The 22,725-nt window shown below is 39.0% G+C and overlaps 1 protein-coding gene across 3 annotated transcripts in view; it reads right to left on the reverse strand.

Moving 5' to 3' along the window:
* The window catches only part of DLC1 (DLC1 Rho GTPase activating protein), a 221,963-nt gene that overhangs the window by 37,243 nt on the left and 161,995 nt on the right, over positions 1-22,725 (reverse strand). The window contains exon 1 of one of the 3 annotated variants that reach the window (XM_054065282.1): positions 701-785. The exons of the other annotated variants lie outside the window; for them this stretch is intronic. Coding sequence (XP_053921257.1) covers positions 701-713 — 13 coding nt within the window. The 5' untranslated portion in view covers positions 714-785. Of the gene's footprint in view, positions 1-700; positions 786-22,725 lie in introns of those variants that run through there. 3 annotated transcript variants of the gene reach the window in all.

Below are 22,725 nucleotides of genomic sequence, written 5' to 3' on the forward strand. Positions count from 1 at the left end.
TGATCCCGAGTGGCAGGAGGTGCTACTCCTCCGCTGGGATCAAAGCCTCCGGGAGTGACATCAGGGCTGGCCACCACCGCACGGGGGGAGCCGCTGGGCTCCTGGAGGCCATCGGGCTAATTACGAAGAACTTCAAAAGAAACTCGACGGTTCCTGTCTCGCAAGGACTCCCGGAAAAAAAAGGAAAAATAAAAAAAAAAAAAAAAAAAAAAAGAAAAAAGAGGAAAAGAAGAAAAGAAAAAGAAAAAGAAGAAAAAAAAAGAAAAAGAAGAAAAAAAGAAAAAAGAAAAAAGAAAAAAGGAAAAAAGGAAAGAAACCCCCAAGATGAAAAGAGGAGATGGAAGAGATGACCACGCTGCCCTCCACGGAGGGATCTCGCACCCTGCGCGCCGCTCCGCGCCCGCAGCGTCTCCGCATCTTCGGTCGTGCGAGCGTTAACTCTTTCAGCCCACGCTTCCCGCCCAGAGCCGCAAGCGATCGCCGCTTCCCCGAAGAGCCCCTCCGCGCTGCCGCAGCGCTGGGGCCGCTCCCGCCCCGACGGGCTCTTTCCACCCCGGCCAACACGGAGGGGCTCGGCGGGGCGAAGCTGAGGACGCGCCGCGCACCGCGCGAAGGGGCGACAAAAGAGGGACCCCCTGAAGCCCCTCCCGGCGACAGCCGCACGCCATCACCTCTCCCACCGGGCAGAGCCCGAGCTTACGCGTGAGGATCATGGTGTCCTGCCGGCGCGCTCCCCTCGTCCCTGCGCGGCGGCGGCTCCGACTGACAGCGGGCGCGGAGCAGCGCCGGCCCCTTCGGGCGCCCCCGCCCCGGGACCGCCCCGCGCCCCACGCCCCGCACGGCAGGGCTGGCGCTTACCTGGGCGCGACCCACAGGGACAAGCGGAGAGCGGTACGCCCCTCGGCCCCACCATCCCCAGGAACGGGCTGTAGGGACGCTGCACAAACCAAGGGTGGAAGGCGATGTAATGAATTATATCCCCTTATGCTCCCTTTGCTCCTTTGTGATCTTTAAAGGCTGTCAGCTATTGCTGTGGCCTTTTAGGTGATAGTGATGTTTATAAAAAGCAGTCATAGAATCGCTGGGTTGGAAAAGACCTCTTAGATCATTGAGTCCAACCATTCCTATCTGCCACTAAACCATGTCCCAGTCAGCAAAGCACTAACTGCTTTTTCCCAGGAAATGTACAGAATCATATACTCATAGTCTCATAGACTTACAGACTCATAGAATCATAGGATAGTTTGGGTTGGAAGGGACCTTAAAGATCATCTAGTTCCACCCTCCCTGCAATGGGCAGGGACATGTCCCACTAGATCAGGCTGCCCAAGGCCCCACAGAAGAGTGTTAACAGCAAAGGAAATGCAGCTCCTTGGTGTTATAAATTGGCAAAGGTTGGGAGAGCCTAAGCAGCCCTAGGCATGGGGGATGCTAAGCCTTCCGCCTGTGTGGGATGGCCAGGGAACACTGGTACCACCATCCCCAGGCACTGTGTCGAAGAGTGCTGTGAAATATTGAAAATGCCTGCAGATGATCAAAGTCTCAGTGTGGACTTGAATGGAAACCAACAAGTGTTTTCCCTATGGGGACTGCAGGATGGCCATACACATGGCTTGCAATTAGCAAAGCAAAGCCTGGCTTCATAGCTCTATGCCTGGGAGACACTTCCTACACCATTTACTCCCCTTTATATTTTGTGAAGATTGTTTGAATACTTGTTTCTTATTGACTCTCACATTCTAGGCTTTAAAATGGCTCCAAATAGCTGCTTTTGAGCAGCTGCCAAACTACCAGCATGGAAAACAGTACTATGAAATTTTGAAAATATCTAGGTCGCATCAAAGATTATGATTGGTTCAATTTCTTCCAGGCCAGCATCATATTTTATACTCACTGGTGTTATTCTAAGATTCAGTTGTCATTTCTGCACTATGATCTGTCAGATATGGAGTGAATATAGTGTGGTGCCTGAGCAGGCAATTTGCTGAAGAATAAACATCTCCCCCTTCTATAAACTGCAAACTGCAGCCAGCTGGCTATTAGAGTGTTGTTCCTGGAAGCCCCTACACAGCTCCAGGTTATTAATTTACTTTAATAGCCCAGAAGAGGATGGAGCTGCACTATATCTTCAAGCTTGACTTTACACATTACCCTCTTTATCAATTACCTTTCGTATCTAAACTTGCTTTAGCTCTTTTTCGCATCGCCACATTTACCTGCCCTTTCGAGTGCCTCATGGAAGGCACCAGGATAGATGTTTACAAGGTAGGTCAGGCCCATAAAATGTGAATTCTTAACTCTAACACAGGGAAGACACACAGCTGTTGAACAGTCAAGGGAATCCCAGTCTAATTGGCCTTCTGTTGGTGTAGTCTATAGCTCTATGTGTTTGGCAGATTAGGAAGTGACAGAATAGTCATAACAAGATGCAAAATGCAGTTGCGAATTTTATGTGAATTTCAGAGTCTGAATTCAAGAAAAGAGAGAAATTGTTTATCCAATAAGCATCCTTAAAAGGAAGGGGGGAAAAAAAAGAAAAATATATCCAGCATGCTGGTGCTAAAGCATTTCCGTCACAAAGATAATGCTGGAACCATGTGTGAAGTAAAAAGCAGGGTTTATTCTTTTAAACACAGACTGCTTCCTGGACCATGCCTGCATCTCTGTATGGGAAGTTTTTGTACAGGATGCACAGGAAGCTTTTGAAGAAGGGAAGAATGGACTTTTACTCCTCAGAAAAAAATGAGAAGGGTTTGGAGGACCTGGCAGTGCGAAAGCAAACTGGAGAAAGCTAAGAATGAGAGGAGGAGACCTGTGCGAAGTGAAGTAAAATCCAAAAGGAGAGGGTTGTGTGATAGATGCAAACCAAGAATTTGAAGTTAGAGAGTTTTGTTTGGGGATTCAGAAAGGGGTGAGTGACGAGATAGATTGGTGATGACATGACAAATGTGGCCCAGATACAGAAGATGGGAGGCTCTAGGTAGCTAAACCAAAAGTTGTCATTCTCACCTCTACCACTTTGTGGAACAGCAAATAAATTCTGATGAAGTCAAAGATAAAACACTGTTTGCGCTTTAGTTTAGCTCTTCTGTTCTGCTTGCAAAGCTAATCAGCTCCCACTATAAAAGAAGAATCTCCACCCTTCTTAAGTCTTTGTGGATTCCCTCAGCAATGTCAGTTCCAGTGACTTCTGTGATGGAGAAGTCTGTCTGCTGGGATCATCGCTAAATAGATGCCAGAGGATTATCGCTGACCTGGATTAGATTTTTGCTGGTAATCTGAAAGAGAAAGGCTTTGATTCTAGTTTGTTATCAACCCTTGAAGACATGCAGTCTCTCTGGCTTGCATTTTAACTTGAAATTCTATAGGGCTGCTTAGGCAGGCATATTTTCAGAGCTGAAAAGCAAGGCACCAGTCTCACATTCACTGTAAAACGTGCTCAGAGGAGGATTCCACCTCAGGCATGGGTGTTTAGCAGGCTAGAACCACCCTAATCATTCATCTAGCTTTAAAAAGCGTTGTGAAATCAGTAGAGCTTTGGCCTTTAATATTTTTATTTCTTTATCTCTCTGGCTATTCAACTAGCAGTCAGCTAGGATTTTAGAAGTAGCCTGCCTAAGAGGATTGTTTCTGTGGAGTACTGTTATCCTTAACGCAATCAATGAGCTCTTGCTGGCTGGTAAACTAATTGTAAAGGATTGCCCAATAGGCACAGTTATTCACTTTGAAAGGTGAATTCTCCTTCTGTTGTAACTGCATAAGGGAGTGATTTTGCAGGATGGCATCTAATAATAAGGACTTGATTGTCCTCTGTTTTCCTTTCCAGACCCAAATGCCTTAATGGTTAATTGTACTCTTGTCATCCTTTTTCTTCTAGATAGTGCAGTACACAGAGAACTTCCAATTTGTAATTAGTCAACTGACCTGCTGGTACAAACACAGGATTGTCAGACCCATGATTGCAATTCTAAATGCTAGTATTAATGTCCTTTTAGCAGCAGCTTGATAGATTATAGAGCAGTTTCAGCCCAAGTTTCCAGGCCTCTGGCTCTAGGCTTAGATTCCTTGTTGACTGGGATATTTGTACGTAGTATTTCCACAGTCCAAAGGACCTTTATGTTTCAGCCATTGTCAGTGAAATAATGAAGTCTGCATTTTCTAGCACTTGACTTTACTGAAAAGTAATTATTTAAAGGAGTCTGTAATTGTTATGGGCTCTTGACAAAAAGTGTTTGCACTATCACTTCTCAGAGATAAGCAGAATTAAGAGCAGCTTGCTTTCAGAGAAAGAAAGTTATTGTATCACCAACTAGAGAGTCACAAAATGAAAGAAAGCATCTTTCTGAAGTACTTTTTTTTAAAAAAAAAACATAGTAAAGTTATTATATTGCATAAACAGAGGTGCTACTCTATTGTTTGTAACTGATGGACTCTCTGTTCTAGAAATCTTCCTTTAGCAATACATGGTACTAAAAATTTTACCAGCTTGTCTTGTATAGGGAATTCTTACTTGTATTTGATCCCAGATAACACTGAGATTTTTTTTCTTTTCTTTCTTTTAACAGTAAATATTAAAGAAAATTAACTTTGCCTTATTCTTTGTGGTGCATATAACTGACTATTTTAGAAGGAGGGATCAGTGAGCTCTGTGCTTTTGTCTGCTTTTGAAAGCCCACAAACAGCATGGGTTCAACAGTTCAGGCTAAAAATGAAATTACCAGGTTCACGCTGTACTTAGGAAAGGCTCTATTATATGGAAGCACAAAAGAACAAGAAAATAAAAATTACAGTGATGATGTGGTTCAACAAAGAGATACAATTTGGTAAAGTGTAAATACAGATAAATTGACACAGGAGGAGGAGAGAAAATAAATATTTTCATTTCATTTTAAACACAGAGAGCAATCTGCCAGCTTACATGGAATGGCACTGGTTAATGGAAATTAGCGGTGTTGCAGAGTATCTTTTCCATATTGTTTTTAAGGCACTGCCACTGGTGATGATTTATTTTTCAAAGGCTGCAGAATTTTCTGCTGTTAATGGATCTGCCTTCCTTTCAATTAAAAGCTATATTTTTATATTAAAAAAAGTGATTCACTGTTGGAAAAATAACCAACTTAATGTAACTTTCAAGAAAGTAAGGAAAGCAGATTTGGATGAACTAAACCTTATTTAGAGGAAGTGCTAGAGGAGGGTAGTTAGAATTTCTAAAATATGATGAAGGCTCGGAGGTGATCCAGAGTAAATATATAGCTTGCAACACACAGAAAAAAATCTTCCTTCCTTTTACTCCAAAGATTCAGAATGACTGCTCATTTACTGATAAAGACAGCATCCCTAGCTGATCAGTCCTTCAGAACAAGGAATCTCAACTCAAAACTATCAGGACTCAAAACTCTGGATGTATTTGGAGGAAGTGGTCCTACCAATGAGATCTAATGGATATACAGGTCACAGGGGACTGACTTTAATACATTGCATTAGAAACAAAAGACTTTGGCTCTGCCAGTGCACCATCTCTATGCTTAGCTGTCGTAGCTACCTTGGTGGCTGTGTGGCAGCAGAGCACCATGGTACCAGGAGCCATCCCTGGCCTTTCTACTCTCTTTGTAGGCCACCTGAAAGACAGTGGTCATGCCAGATGTGCACCCCTGCCTCTCTTCTGTGCTTACAAGGGGTAATGGTTTTAAGCGGAAAGAGGGGAGATTTGCATGAGATATTAAGAAACAATTTTTTGCTGTGCGAGCGGTGAGGCACTGGCACAGGTTGCCCAGAGAAGCTGTGGATGCCCCATCCCTGGGGGTGTTCAAGGCCAGGCTTTGAACAACCTGATCCAGTTGGAGGTGTCCCTGCCCATTGTAGGGGGGTTGGATCTGGATGGTCTTTAAGGTCCCTTCCAACAAAAACTATCCCCAGATTCACTAAAACAAGATGTAAGATGCAAGTTGCCCACTGAAGTAGATGAAAACTGAAAGACTGGTGTCTTAAACATGTAAAAACAGTGGTTAAAAATTGGTTTATGAAGCATCTATGTTGTATCAGCCATGCAGTGCCCAGATGGGGTTAAAAGGAGTAGAAGGGAAGGAAAGAAAGTGGCATTTTTTTGTTTCGATCTTTAATTTTTCCAAGTTATTATTTTAGTAACTAAAAAAAATTGTGAACAATGATAAATTTCCTTTCAAGAATCAAGTTTTTCTTACTTCCACCTTCCATCTTGTGTGATCCAAGGCTTTTTAGTTAAATGAACTCTATATTCATTAAACTTATTTCCTCTGTAGGAAATAGGTGCTTGGGCCAGTTGACCCATTATGTGAAAGACTGCTGCTGCTTTAGCCTTGGGGAATCTCCAGGACTCAGGAAATAATTTTAAACCCATGACTCAATAAAGCACAATAACTATGGCAACTGGAACACATACACTGTAATGGCTAATTTCACCTCAGCATTCATCAGGGGAGATACTGTCTTAATGCTACAGCCTTTAGAGTAGCTATTGTTAATGTAATGTGAAGCTAAAGAGACAGAGAAGAAGGAAAACACAGTTTTATAAGATCAGTGAGCAAAGTCAGGCCTGGTGTAAGTAAGTATATATTAATAATCCTTGTTAGCATGTTCTTTACAGAGCACTAGATTAAGACTCAAAATACCTGTAGTCTTGTCCCATTTTAACTTATTGGGCAGCCTAGGTCTATCCATTCCCTTTCTCATACTTCATTTTTTCCCTAGATAAAATAGGAAGAATAATATGTACCTCTTTTGAAAGCCCTTGAGATGTACTGTGTGAAGTGCTGTATGAGATTATCATGCTGATACTGTGCTTAATAAAAATCCTCTTGCAGATTGTCAGTTTGACCATTTGATATTTCACATTTTGCATGCCCATGCTCTTGCTTATTGCAACTGAAAAACAGCTTGCAGCAGCAATTGCCTTATGTTTTACTGGGAGGTGAGGTAGATGTGTACATGCATACAGTTACTTAAGGGCACCTTAAGTAACTTGCTGGAGTGTCGCCACCCATAATGATATCTGAGGAAAGATGAGAGTGGTGAGGTAGATACCTACATGCAGACAGTTACTTAAGGGCACCTTAAATAATTTGCGGGAGTGTCAACACCCATAATGATGTCTGAGGAAAGACGAGAGAAGTGGAGGGAGAAGCTAGCTGTTTTGCCAGCAAGAAACTGAGTTGGAGAAGATTTATTAGGTGTATATTACCCAGATAAATGTGATCCTGACTTGAATGAGAGCCAGCAATAGCAAAGGGAGAGGGTCAGGCAGAAAAAAGTGGCTGTTTGGCCTTCATGAACAGATTAGAGACCTGATGGGGGTTAGGAGGAATAACAGAATTGTTGGGGTGTTTATTCATCTCTCTAAAATTTAGGATTATGAATGCTAAATGGATAGGCAGTTTAGCTGAAAAAAGCTTCCTCCTCCTCCATGCTACATTTCTGGTTTTTATGCCAGCATGTTACAGAGAGTGAGAGTACTACATGATATTATTTGTGAACATGATACAATACCAAGAAGTGACTGACAGGTTAATAGAAGCTTGCATGTTTTAAAAACAAAGACATATTCTGTTACATGACCACAAGAAAAAGAAACATGGAAAGCTGTTAGTTTGCTTTCATATTTCAACACTGTCACATTATGAAGGGCTACCTTTTTACTCTGCCCGTTTCTGAGGTTTTACTTTTCCCTTCATATCATTTTACAAAGAGACATGGTAAATGAATTTGTTCTTAAGAGAGAAAATCTCTTATTTCCAACCTTAGCCCAGAGAAGTTTTTAAATATCTAAATTTTCAATTAAAAAAAAAAAGAGATTTATTATCTTATTACTGGGAATATATGAAAGAGGATTATTTTTACTGAAGCAAAAAAAAACCCCAAACCCAAGAACCTCTCATATTCTGAAATGCCTGTTTTTTTCATGAGACTTCAACATGCAAAGACAGGTAGCAGTGGTTGGAGAATGCTCCTTTATCCAGTACACCTGACAAACTGAGTTTGCCTGGCTGTTATATTAAATTTTACAACAGTTTTGTCACTAAAGCAACAGAGCAACCCTTCACTCACTTTCTAGCATTTAAAATAAAAAAAATGCAATGAAGCAGGTTCTCTGCTGGTGTAGATGTTCATTCTTGAAGGCTGTGGTTTCACAGTAATGTGCAAGAGCTAAGGAGCTACTGGTGTCACTCTGTTAGATACAATTTATTCCGGTGTAATGCAGATTTACCTTCCAGATAACAGGCTTACTTGTTCTACAGCAAACGATTCACATTTTTATACAACACCGTTAGTATACCAAGAAGTACATCCTCAAGATCCCCCTTTTAACCCCATCACCATCAAGCATCCAGATGCCCTGCAGGGATCTGACAAATTGCATACATGGAACAGATAGAGCTCTGAAGTTTTTAAAACTTATTTGCTATTGGATTCTTTAGGTCTTTTTTTCTTTTTCTGATGGTTTTACGAAAGATTTATTACCATATGCGATGGGTGGTACAAAATAATAAACTTTAAATAGATATGGAATCTAATTATTTCATCATGGATCCCAGTTAAGTGTATGAACAATATTATTTATAGGATGTAGTGCCGAGAAGAGTTTGGATCATTTCTAGTCTTTTACTTCTAAAATGAGAAGGATCTCTTTTGATAAAAGTAACACAGAAAAAAAAGTCCGATTCAGCTAACCTGCTTTTTTTTGATGACAACTTCAGAGAGTTCAAGGCACCCAGGGATATACCTGTGCTAGGATCAATGGGGAAAGTGATTAACGGTGATAGGACATCCTGCACCTTTCAAGCTCAAACCGAAACTTTCTTTCCTTTGAAACAAGAGCCTTTACATTGCTTAGTAGAGTTATATTTCTCATGAGCAGCATTAGAGTACACAAATTGTCTCAATTTTCTTTGCTGAGGAATGTTTATTTTTTCCAGATACAGAAAATCTATTAAACTTCAAGCTTAACAGTGCTCCTGGCATCTGATTTGTAGCCAGGAAGTATAAACAATGACTTGAAAGGTGTATATGCAGAACTTTCCATCTGATTCACCAGTAGCTCTTTAGAATCTGTCATGCATGTCATATTGACTTTCTGAACTTAACTACCTAAGCTCTAAGAAACCACGTGCTTGCCTCTCAGCTCCTTAATGTAAATCAGTGACAGCACTAAGAAAAAGCCCTAAGAAAAAAACATCCTGAAAGCTTAGATTCTAATAGGTCAGTATATTAAATTTCTCAGCTGATGAAGTAACTATTCAGAAAATATTTGGAAACTGAAGCCATGTCCCACTTGGCCTGAGGTGCAAGAATCCCACTGGTGAAAAAATTATAAGCCAGATACCTCAAAATCATGGACTGTCTTGAAAGTAACAAGTTTTAAACATACATTTTAGAATCTTTCTGGTTTTATATCGAAGACAAGATTTTTATGTGATTGCCAGTATATGAAAACTGAATCAAACCCAAAACCTGGTGTTCACTTCTGCATTAGGTATCTGAAGAGTTCAGTAGCTTATCTCCTCTGCTGTTTCTGTTGCATTTTTGAAAGTTAGCTGACTTCATCACGAGATTTGGGCCATGTGGGAAACTTCCTGGCTAGCATACAGAATGAGAAGAGGGGCAATTCATCCTCAGCTTTGTTTCTGTGATAGTAAGCCATCACCTACCAAGGTAAGGTTTTAGCTAACCTAGTGCTCCATCTGATTCTAAAAGGCAGAATAGCTTCCTGCATTACCTTCTAATATCACCTTTTTTTCCCCCTAAGCTATATAAAGAGCTCTGTGCCTGGAATAAGAGTTTCCTCATCTTCATCTCTGTAGCAACTATGCTGGGTACTTCTTCCTCCTTAGTTCTTTTCCTCACTTCTTCTGCCTTTGGCTGATGAAAGTGAAGAGCAGGTGGAACAATAGATCCAGAGCTGTTGAAAAGTGTTCCCCAACAGGGGAAAACGGAAAAGCATACAAACCAAAAGAAAAAAAATATATCTAGTTCCTAGGAGAAAGTGGGAATCTAAAACTTGAAAAATCCAGGAAAACTGAGAGGCGAGATCACTGCTAGAGTGAGTGAACTATGACCAAGCAAACTGTCTCTAATTTTACAGCTAATGCAAATCTAGCAGTTAATTTAATGCTTTCAAGGAGCCAGGTGGTATCCAGTGCTCAGAACCCTTGGATATGAACCATCACAGCAAATGAAACAGGAAAGAGAATGGTCTCCAGGTATTCTGCTGAATATCTGCTATAATTGCTTTATATGGCAATTAATTATGTTAGGGTAGAAATTATCAGAGCACACAGAGTATAATGTAAAAAAAATTCGAGATCTACCTACCATTTTATAGCTACTCTATAATGTAGTGCAGAACATAATGGAAAGCTCAGATAATTATGGTGGGTTGGTCTACTTGTCTTGAAATAGTATTTGTCATCTTACATGATCTCCTTCCTTGATTAGAAACAGCTTTGTTTATTTTGGAGTAAAAATGAATTTAAACCTAGTTACTAAAAATCCATGTATGCCACTCTGTTTGGTTTGAAGGGTTTATTGAAATTTGAGTGCATAAATGCTTGCAGGATCATGGCCTTAGTTTTTTAGGTGATGGATTTTCAGGCTCTTTCATAGACCTTTTTTATGACCTCAACCACACTTCATTTGAAACTCTTATACTCATTCCATTAAGAATAGCTTCTGAAGAATGAAAAGCTGATGCTTTATCCTCTGGCCACTTGCACCTACTATTTCTGATCTAGCTGATAATGCCAGAAATCAAAGTACAGATTCTCAGAACAGCAAGGCTTTTCATTATGATCTGTCTGCATGAAAAGTCCGTGTGTCAGCTAGGAAAATGAATTTCTAATAATACTTGGCACTGAATGAGTGGCTTGTCTCAGAGAAGTGCACCAAGCACTGTTTATCTGATATTTGCAACACTGAAATAGGTTTCATCTGTTTGAATGATCTTTGTCTTAGCTATATTTATATCAAGAAGCTTATACTGGATATGATATCCTCAAAATCTACAGAAGGTTGGTTTTTTTTGAATAAGGAAATAAATCACACCAAGGGTATTTGCATTGGTGTGCTCCATAGTGTTTACCTGTTGAACTGGGAACAAAGCTTTCTGTGCCTGTTTAAAATTCTGGAGAATTTTATACTACATTTTTAAGCCAGGCAAATATAACACAACTTTCTCCCTGTAGAAGTTAATTGTATCTTTTAAAGATGCTACCTGTAAGTCTGATGTACTTTTCTTTCAGTACTTAATTACTCATTTTCAGAACACTACTGTGCAAATTCTATGCGATGCAAACTTGTGAATGTCGCTCTGCAGTTTGCAGATTTAGCAAATAAAGGCTCTTAGATTTCTTTGTAGTAGCTTGACATAGACTATATACGCATATACTGTAAAGAAACAAATATACTAAGACTGATTTAGAAATGAATACCTCTGTTTTGCTCTAGATTTGAAACAGTAATCTGAAAAAATAAATATATGCACTAAAAAGTTCGTTAGTTATTCTTGGTTGATATGGCAGCAGTTTTAAAAGACAAGCATTCATCCACAGTCTAAAGCTGAGTTATCCCATTCCCGTAAAAATGTGTCTCTCTACAGTCATAGTTTGTTCTGGATCAATTCCAGTACATTGTGATGATGGGTTCTAAAAAGGAAAACTCAAGAGGGTATTTTTAGTCACTTTTACCTCTAGTAACAATGTGATGCTATTTGCATTATTCCTGTTATAAAAATAAGTAGCGGACATGTTCCCCAGAATTGATTATCGTGTTTTAGTCAACAGATCAGCCGTCAGAACACTGCAGCCTATCAGGAAAGGGAGTGGAAAGGAGCAGAGAAACCTCAAAGGAAAGGACAAGACACTGTGTCTTTTGTCCTTTGTTCCAAGATGGAAATAAACTGTCTCCACTTTTGATAAGCTCTTCTTTTGATCTTTGTTTGCAATAATTAGAGTTAGACATTAAGCTGTTTTGTGAACCCTTTCAGGTTTAGCCCCCCTAAGTTAATCTGAATATGAGTTATTTGTCATCTGAAAACAATCACCTTAAATAACTTTTTATGATTGCTTTTATTTATGGAGATTTTTGCCTAATATAAAAGTAAGCTAGATATTTATGGATTTGGGGAAAGTGAAAAGTATTTTTTTTTCCTGCAGATTTAATTTCACTTCATATTTTACAGGTGTATGAGAACATAAAGATGCATAAAAAAGGTATAAGGTCTATTTTCATCTGTTTGTCCTTTTGTATAAATATATAGAGAATGATATTTTTTTTTTGTGGAGGGGTGACTTGAGGAATACTTATCAAGCTGTAAATATGATGTCAGATACCACTGGCTGTGGAGAGAAGCAGAGTTGTTACTCTAATTCACATTGGAACATAAATCTAGTCCCTGGTCTGAAGAACATCTTGGGAAATAAGAATTTAGAATTCAGCTGGACTATGTTAGAAGCATAACTGGAGCATTACCTGCTTCTGGGGCAAAATAAATGTAATATTCAAAGAATGCAGGCAGCATGTATAAACATATATGTTCTTGTATAAACATATACGTGGTAAATAGTTGTAATTTCAGAAAACAGTCCAGCATTACAGTGTATGTATATTTTTACATCACTGTTAATTCATATATTTTAAAGATCATTGAAACCACCTAATCTACAAATCTTGCTTAGATTCCTTCTTGAGGTTGTATTTCTGGCATTTTAGTATGCCTCCTTTAGGAATGCACCTTGATTTTAAGATTTCAAGCAACAACTTCAAAGTTTAAAATCTGAAAAATTACTTCTGAGTTTAAAATACATACCTTACTCAAAATTTTTATTCTCTTAGAATCAGTACCTAGTCTTTCACCCCTGCTCTTTTTAAGTGTACCGAAGACAACAATCAAGCTGTGGGATAGTGATGAGAACTGCATGGTCCAAAGCTATAAAATGCATCCTACTGTCAAGGAAAGAAAAAAAAAAAAGTATGCTTTGCTGAGACACATCATTGTAGTAGTTAGGATACAGCTTCATGTCTGCAGATTTAAAAGATGCGATCATTTTTAGTAGTTTCCTGAAACATGTAATTGTATCGTAATTTACTGGAAAAAATAAAATGTCTCTAAATTGCTGAATCTTTTTATCTCCAGTGGAATATAGTCCACTCTTATCAGCTGAATAAGTGATACAGTCTAAACAAAGGGTAATAATGTTCAACTGGAATTCCAGGAAAGGAAGCTTAATGTGAACTTCCTGATTTAATCTTACAAAAATAGAAAGGTTGATAGGATAAATGAATCACTCAGAAGAGCAGATTTTGCTTCAGTTAATTAAAACAGACCGTAAAAATGTCAATGTACCCCTTTGTAACAAACTGCAAAGCTCACAAAACTACTTAGAGTATCATTTTCATGCATGAGACTGAGAAGAAACTCTTCAGAGAAACAATTCTGTTTTCCAGCCTGGAAATCGTGTTGACAGCTACATGGATATTTCTCACACAATTTCCTGTGTCTTCTACTTTTGGTACACCAGGAAAATTCTTTCAAAGTAAATTTGGAACTTCTGCTTCTGGAAGATATCAGAAAATCAGAGATGCATGGAAATTAAAGAAAACAAAAACAAATGAACTATCTTGAGAACCAAGAAAAGGTTTTGTTAGGTTCAATTTGAGCTCTCTTTGATTTCCTGACAATGGCAGCCACTCGAATGTCGAATAAACTCACAAAGAAAGTGGAAGGAACATTCTCTGGACAAGATACGTGATAAGTTGCTAGGAAATAAGCAAGGTCCTGCAAGGCTGGAAGAATGGAAATGACAATGTTGTAGGCCTTCACCTCTAATGTCTGAAAATTTGTTACCTCTCAACACTTTTAAATGCAGCCAATATGAAAAATGTCTAAAATGCAAGTCACGCAAGTGACAAGTTGTGATTGCAATTTTCTTCTTTCCCCTCTACCAAACCAGGAGGAAAATGTGTAAAAAATGTGTCTGTACTACTGTAACCCTCATAGCAACAACAAGCAGGATGTTCATGGGACTGCCAGAGGCCATCCGTATCAGAAGAACATGCTGTGCATTTCCTGAGCTCTTGCATATGCTCCACCAACTATCAGTCCTTGCCTTGCATGGAAGATGTTTATATGACATTTGGGCATGAACATCTCATCTAGAAACAGCTTATTTTGCAGCAGCAAAAGTATGAAGTTGCTCAGAATGGGAGAGCACAGAGAGATGTTGTGTTATAGGGCTGCTGTGTGCTTCTATGACTGAGAAGAATGCTGCTAGAAGAAAACAAGAAGAGGCAGAATGAGTGAAACATCACATCTGTGCATGTGAAAGATCTCATGAAATATGGTAAGGGTGGATATGGATGATGGATAGTATCTGCAGTTGGAAGAGGAGCAGCTCCAATATTGAATTCTATTTTACTAGCTAACACCACCATTTTATTCATTCCTGATTCCTCGGATAATTCCAGGACAGAATTAATCAAATTTATTATAACCACTTGATTTTTTTTTATTCCAAGAAGTAAAGATTAATGTAAGGAAAACACATGGGAAGAGGAAGAAGGAAGAGGCGAAAGAGTGGCACAAAGGAATCCCAGACCATGTAGGCCTTCTTCCCTTGCCTGGAGGCTGATTCCACAGTGAAAATTAGAGATTATCTCCCACTAGACATTTGAAAGGGGTAATCTTAAATAATGTTGCAAGTCAGGTCATATTTTGTGAAGGTGGGAAACGGATATCAAGAAAAGCAACTTCAGACTGATAAGCAAACAGTGTAATCTCCTCACTCCCTGCTGTGCCTGAGATATCTAGGTGTTTCAAACAGCTGCAAGTGATGAGGCACCCATCTGTGATGAGCTAAGGGTGGGATGTGAGCCTTGGAGTCAAAATGGAATTGCCTACTTTTGACCAAAATGTACTTCATGGGCGGGTGTTCTTCAGCTGCCAACTATTCGTTTCCTTTTGGCACCAGAAATAACAGTCTTGGATACCTCCCACTGGTGGGTTAGCTGCAATTACAGATACATTTCAGAAGGTTCTTAAACTTCATAGAAAAAAATGATGAAAATTAGAAGGAACATGCTCATCATTTGCCAGAATTGCAAGATATTTTTTTCCTACATATTTAGTGGTTTAAGTAATTATTTTCTTAATGAGGACAGTTGTCAAAACACATTATGGTGACTGACTTCACATCACCACTGTTTTTCTTAGCATTTTTTATTACTGATTATATGATACAGGAAAACATTTATTTTTAATTACTGCCAGTAATTGCTTAGAGATCATTAGCAGCCAAACTGCTATAAGCCTACATAAGTATTTTACACTTTTCCTAGGGAAAAGAAAACCAGTCCTCAAATAGCTTTTTTTGGTTTACAGTTGTAGTTTGAGTTCAGAAAATGGAATAGTTTTGTGTTTGATTGTACACTAGGAACTTAAAGGTAAAAAGAAGATGAAAAAGGTCATGTCTGTCTGTGCCATTACTGGATTAGGGAGCCTACAATAAAGTATGAAGAAACACATATGTTTGCATTACTGTGATACTTTCAGCTGAAGTTCACAGAGCAAGCTGCAAAGAATTTATTTAGTCTCAAAGTCATTTTAATACATAAGCTCTCATTTTACAGTCTGAAGCACAGGAAAGGGTATGGGCATTTTCCACAGCTGTATTCTGAAATGGATGAGAAAATTGTTAAGAAACTGCAAGCCCTTCCCTAAGCTTCGCTTTTAGGCATCACTTACTGCATCCCGTAACCCTCCAGGACGCAACTGGCTTGTGCATCACTTTTGCACCATTTAATAAGAGGAAAAAGCTCAACTTGTCCCAGCTCAAGACCCCAGATTGCTGCAAGTTTCTGTTCTCAGCGTGCATCTGACTACTTTTACCACAGTTCCAGGTCTACCATGACCCAGAAGAACCTTTTCTTAATCTCAGAGAGGAGAGCTCACCTAGGTAGCTGCATATTGCTCCTGATGCAAGTGAGTGTCTTGAGGGTGCCACTAGATATAATGGTTATATTTAGGATGCCATGAAAGAAACTATGTTCTGTTTGTTTTAGAGAAGGAGGAAAAAAAATAAAATACATTTAATGTATGGGCTTGTATTTGGTGCATGGTATGTATTCAGGTATATATCCCATGCAGTTTTCTTTTACCTTATCACTGACGTTCATGGTCTGCTTGTCTGGTAATCACCTGTGTGGTTATGTCATGCTCTTTGAAATCCTTGATGCAAGACATAATCTTGCCAGTGTACCTATATCATTCCATACTATTTTACCAAAGTAATTTTAAATATTCAAGTATAAGTATTTCTTGGTCATTTTAATACAATTATCTGCAGCTTGCATTCTCTGCTAGCAGATGTTTTGTTGCTAGTGTCCAATATTATGCAATAAGACAGTGAGTCCCCAGAACTCCCTGTCAGGAACACAACGTACTCTAAGACAGATCACTTTCATATTTTCTGGCATTCAGTGGTGGGTAAATCTCCAAATGGTTGGTAGGTCCATTCACTTTAAACTAAATATCCAGAGCTCAGATTCCTAGAGTTCAGTTTTCTCAGACTACAAAACCAGTTATCTACTGGAGGAAATGGTACTCATAAGGTAAACAAGAGAGAAAAAAACCTTTTCTTATGTTTTCTAGAACTGTCCCAGTTCAGTTTGAAATCAACAGAAAATTTAATTTCTTTTTCCTTTTCTTTTTTCTCTTTCCTTTCTCCACCCAGTTTTTCACTTTCTGCTGCTGTTTATGTATCTAGATGAAGTTCTGTCTCAGCTGCTTTCACATGATGTCTCTGAGCTGCATCTTTCATTTATAACTGTATGTGTACTCTGGCGCCCAGGACTTCTTTGGAAATAAAATAAGGACTGTTTGAGACACACAGAGTTTAATTTTACCTTGATCTTAATATTTCTTAGGAAGACGACTGAACAGAAAGGATTTCTTTTGATGTCTGACTAAAGAGATCTTCAAAGTGTCAGAAACCCTCTTGTTATATACTAATTACTCATGTCAACTGGGGAGCACAGGCTGCTAAAGTAGATTTTTTAGTTACAACTTCAGTGGTATCAAGTATTAGGAAAGTGGGTATTGTTCCATTTTGCAAGAGACGGACAGGAAAACAATTTAATGCATTTTGAGTGATTTTATCTGCTTTGCATACACAGTATAGCATTTTTTATTGACTATAGATAAATCAGTTCTTCAGCATGGGTGTATGAATGTATAATTGGCGCTTTGACACTTTCACAAAAAAATTACCTTACTGAGGCAATTACATAGGAAATGCTGTGTAGCAGTTTTCTCCTAATGGAAGATAATTAAACACACTTAAATTACAATTTCCTCATGATTTTGCAGTGATAACATTTTAAAGCCTGTGTCATTTGCTCTTTTGCAGCTGTTATTTTGTTCAAGGAGTCAGTATATAACTTGACTTGTCTATAAGATTTCCATATTTAGCAGGGTCAGTCTCATGAGAATAAACATGTGAATACATTGCATAGATTTGGGTGAAAATGCAGATCATTTTTCTCAGACCTGAATTTGTGCTAAAAAGCATCAAGCACTATGGGGTAACAAAAAAAGACATTTAATGCAGTACCAACATATAAATACAGCAATCAGAGACAATACTGCAGAAACTCTGTAGGGTACAAGAAGGGGTAAAGAAATGATGGAAACAGCAGAGGGAATTTCAGATTATCATTTAAAGGACATGAGGAAGCACACCCAAAAGCATTTCCTGTAGCACAAGCAGAGGAAGAGGCTTGCTATCACACTTGCATTGCCTGTGGAGATTTTGCATGAGGATCATACAAAGAGCAGTCACACGTGTTGCCTGTACAACACTCTCTTGGGACAGACACTTGCACTGAGCACACATAGGAGACATCCAGAAGAAAAGGCCAGTGTGGAGATTACAGGGATTGTATGTTTTCTGCTGTCATTGCTACATATACTGTAAACACCCACAAACCAAACCCTAGCATAAGTTGATCCAAACCAGATTTTCTTTGTTAACCCTTTCACCCTTTCCTTCTAATTATGCAGGAAACAACAAATTCTTCCTCCTTCTCCTCCGTGATCTACCGTGGACTTCAAATCCTGGCTTTTAATAAGCACGACTTCCCTCTGGGTGCTGCCTTCCAGATGTATTTGCCTTTGAAGCTGTCTCCATTGAGCCTTCTCACAATCCAATTGCTGGAAAAATCTCCTCTGTTTCTGGACTTCTTCTTTGTCAGAGGGAAAGTGGTTTATTCACACTCTGCTTTGTTTTCCAACTAGATTTTGTTGACAGACTGCAATTCCCCCCAGAGTCCTTGCTGGAGCCTATAATATTGCACAGGGTCCTGTGACCCATGCAACTGGCCAAGAGCTCTGGGTACTACTTCAGCCAGAAGTCTTGCATAGAAAGGAGGGAGGGATATTGCACTGTAGACCGATTTACCGATTTACTAATCCTGAACCATGGATTTGTACCTCCAGCCTTCACTCACCACCCTCCCAAAACTTGGATTGTAGAAGGAATACCTTCTCCCTTACTGTGTATATGCTCAGAGTTATATTTGAAGCCACACAATTTCCATGAAGTCATTTCATGGCACCTCGCTAAATACTTTTGAAAATGTTGCCTCCTCTGTAAGGAAAGAACAAAATTAAGGACTCTCTGTTGGGGCTGGTGCACAGCTGGGTTTGTGTGGGAGCTGATGTGTGAAAATCAATGCAAATATGTCTGTTTGCCAATTGGATGTAACAACATAGGACATATATAAATATGAGTGGGAAAAGACAGAGTGAATAAAATACATGCAGTTATGATTCTGCTGTTCAGGGCAACATGCCAGGTACACCCCTGAACAGACTATTCCACTCAGCCCCCAGGTAGGATTTACATTAAAAGGGAGATTTTTTAAAGTGCAGGGAAAGGTGCAGGGCAACTATTGTCATAGGCCAAGAAATGGCCATGAGTTAAAAACTGAATGGTAACAGATCAGGGAAGAGAAGAAATCTCCTGTAGCATTTTTCTTGCTGAATCACAGTGATGTGGGCTACAGCAGTTGTGGTCTACAGCAAAATGTACACTGGCTTACTAATAATTATAATTATCCTAATAAAATCCAGAAGCAGAGGATTTAGTTAGTCCCTTTTATGTCCCACTGCCTTGGGAGAGGATCTAGCTCGTATTGTTTCGGCTCATATTGTTCTACTCACCTCAGAAAGAGAGAACCCAATAAGCTTGCTAATAGAAAGGCTTGACCTTAATATTATTCTGTAGCTTATGCTCAGTTTCACTATTTTTGTAGGAGCAAACAGAAACGTTTAGCAGGAGCAGACAAATAAACGGAAAAATATTTCTCTGGAATAAAGATTCCAGAGAAGCAAACAAGGAAACTTTTAATGAAAACCTGAGATGGGAAATGTTTCAGCATGTATCCTTTCTCCACAGTTCTGTTCTCTTATCTTTCTAGCACCTAGACAGGGGCTAGTCATTTTCTCTTACCTTTCTAGCACCTAGACAGGTGCTAGAAAAAGTGTGCTGAAAATGACTTACTGAAAATTTGTGCTAGCCTCTTCCTTGCTGATATATCATTAAGTGCTCTAGAGGAAGCAGAGCCTGATTCTCCTAGTTTTACATCCAAATTATTCCAGAAAAGCTAAGAACTCCATCCTTTTATTTGGCAAAAAGAAGTATTTTCTCTGACAAGATCTATTCATGAACATGTATAAATTAGAGAAGCTGAAAACAGTATATTTGCAAACACATATGCAAGTTGTCATATACCCTCTGGAAAATCTGCTGCAGCTGGCTGATAGTCCTACAATATTATTAAATGTGGGGCTATTATTTCACCATGTTTAGGTCACTTTTGGATACAACATACAGGATTGGGAAGTATTTGCTATATTATATCAAGCAATGAGCTTTCCATATGTTGGAAATAATGTCATGAGAAGAAACTGCCCGGAAAAAGAAAACTTGGTATTTATGAGAGGGAGTACTCAGTATACCACCAAAGATCCCATCCAGCAGAGATTCTTAGACTCTGCCTGTTACCATGCTGTCTGCTCTGAAAAAAGGGAGAAGGATGTTATTTCTCTTAAAGAAATAAAAAATAAAAATAGTTAGGCCATCCATCATCTAAAACCAAGACAAGTGTTTGGTTCTCTCTGTTGAAATGGGATATTATTATTCCCATAGGGATTAATAAGCCTAGCTGGAGTAGTCTGGCCCTTCAGGAGGTCAATAGAGGAATGCTTATGATTAATGTTTTGATCCATAGTCTATCTCTGTGCTAAGTTAATAAAGCTACATAATCTTTTACTATCCCTTATTAGCACAACAACAAATTTCTGCTAACATTGATGTTGCAGACTGCCCTTGGCTCCATGAAGTAAAATAATACTTTGTGGAAAAGTTTTTGCTGTACAAATAAGCAGATTTAACATCTGAGTTTGTTCCTAGCTCTCAGATGTCAGCATTGCCTGTAATTAGCTGTGAGCTGGAATGTGGGTTGCCATGCAGTAACCACACCAAGCATCTTCGTCACATTTTGATTTCCCATTTCCAATATCCCCATCAAATTTAGAAAAAGAGTTGTGGAAGCAAAAGGGAGCAAAGGAGAGGAAACTAAGAAGCAGCATTTTAGGTGAACCTAGTGTAGAATCAGCTTGTGAAAGAAATATTTTTTTTTTTAAATTTACTTGGCTTCACAAAAAATTGAGTATGTTGTAGGAAAGCATTGTCTAAACAGATATATTCCTTGAATAAAATAATCACAGCTATTCAGTGGTTAAAAATATATTTCAAAGGGCAGTTTCCACTATGTAGTTCTATTTAAAGCAAATTTAGTTTTTGGGCTGTCACCATTCTCCTGACTTCTACAGACGTGCTCCATATTTGCACCAAAACTGTAGAGCAGACCCAGCCTCCCTCAAGCATTTTGATACTAGCAAAAAAAGTCATCTACTGCTATCAGTGAATGTGAAAGATACGTTGATTAATTTCCCAGTTGCCGCTTGCCAACAGACTACACAAATAAATGCATTTGCTGCCTGTAGAGAAATGTAAACAACATTGCAACTTGGGATTTCATTACTTCCTGACTATTTTCCAAATGGGCATAAAGATATTCCATGAACTTCAACTAGTCCAGACAGCAGCTCTGTGGTTTCCACTGGACTTCTCTGTGCAACTGGATGTGCTCATTGAGCCCCTGAGGTCTTAATTGCGATGACACTGGATACGCAAAACCACTGGCACTTCTTATAGATGCAACTATTACTTTTAAAAATAATTAAGGCAGTGACACTAATATCTATTGCATGGAATCATATGGGAGCTGTAAGGAAAGAGCTTTTCATAAAGAAGTCTTCTTTTCTTTGCTCACTGTTCACTTTGTGGCATGTCTGCAGGGCCTGTGGGTTCTTCCAAACTGTCTGTGAGATATTTAAAGAAAGCAGTAAGGGGACAGGAGATGTATTCACTGAGCTTTCTCTTGCATTGGACCAATCCACTTCTCACATTGCTAAAAAAGTTATATATTTACTAAACATAAATAACCAGTAAAGTAATATCCTCACTATCTATCCTTCATAGAGCGAGTACATTTAAAACATACTCCTATAAGTATCCTAAACACATAATTTGGAGAAAAAAAGGTAACCAAAAAGCTACAGTCAAGATGATAAATACTGTGATGTTTACGATACACCACCTAACAGAGGCTGTGTTAAATACTAAGGCAAGCATTGACAGCTTCCAATAAAAATTGCAGCAATGTTCAAAATGTGTTGGAAAAGACATGTGTTTTCCAAAAGCAGTTAGGAGTTGCAGGCCAAGCTTCCAACAACTTTCTCAGGAAAATGGCCATCCAAGGGGCTGCTGCTTTTGCAATCACAATAAACCTCCCAACACACACACAAGTTGCATTAGCAGTGGAACGACTAAACTTGGGATATAAACGCATGGCTCTGAATCGTCCCCTAGCCTGTGGACAGAGCATTGTTAATCTCTCTGGAATATCACGTTAAAGCAGCACTTCGCATTTCCATGCAGATTGCTCTGTCTGACAGCAGTGGTTAGTCTCAAAGTAGCAATGGAGCTGGGTTAGCCCCGCGTTGTGGGGCTGGAGCTAGGCCAGCATTTCTCCTCATGCTTCTCAGAGAATGAGTCAACACACCTGCTCTAAAAGTCTGGATGCAGTTAGCAGCCAACGATGTCATCTTTGGCACAGTCACCAGAACTCCATCTGAATTATGTTCTTTAATTCAGGTTTTAACGCTTTTAATACGGGACACTATTGGAATTTTTCATGACCTAAAGTTTTAATTTTCCCCAAAGATGTGCAATAAGAAATTAAAGCCACTGCTTGCTTTAGCTAGAACTTTAACCTTTTTTTTCTTCGTGAAAACTATGATAAATGTTACTTTTAAAATGCAAATAAACTCTTTAGTTTTTTCTGGCAAGAAACAGTCTTTCAATGTTTTTAAAATTATCAGTATTTTCTGAACAATAATAGTAGGAATGCATTCTGCAAACATGTATTCCTGAGTAATTCAATAAAGTTAAGGAAGTAACCTGTGAATAATGGCTTGCAGGGCTAGGTCCATGCTTTTTTGGTATGATTTCTTAATATACACAAAGCAGAAAGAGAATTTTAACTGAGGGATTTATTTTAACTCTAAAAAAA

Source organism: Cuculus canorus, chromosome 4 (genome assembly GCF_017976375.1).
Source record: "Cuculus canorus isolate bCucCan1 chromosome 4, bCucCan1.pri, whole genome shotgun sequence".
Classification (NCBI taxonomy): Eukaryota; Metazoa; Chordata; class Aves; order Cuculiformes; family Cuculidae; genus Cuculus; species Cuculus canorus.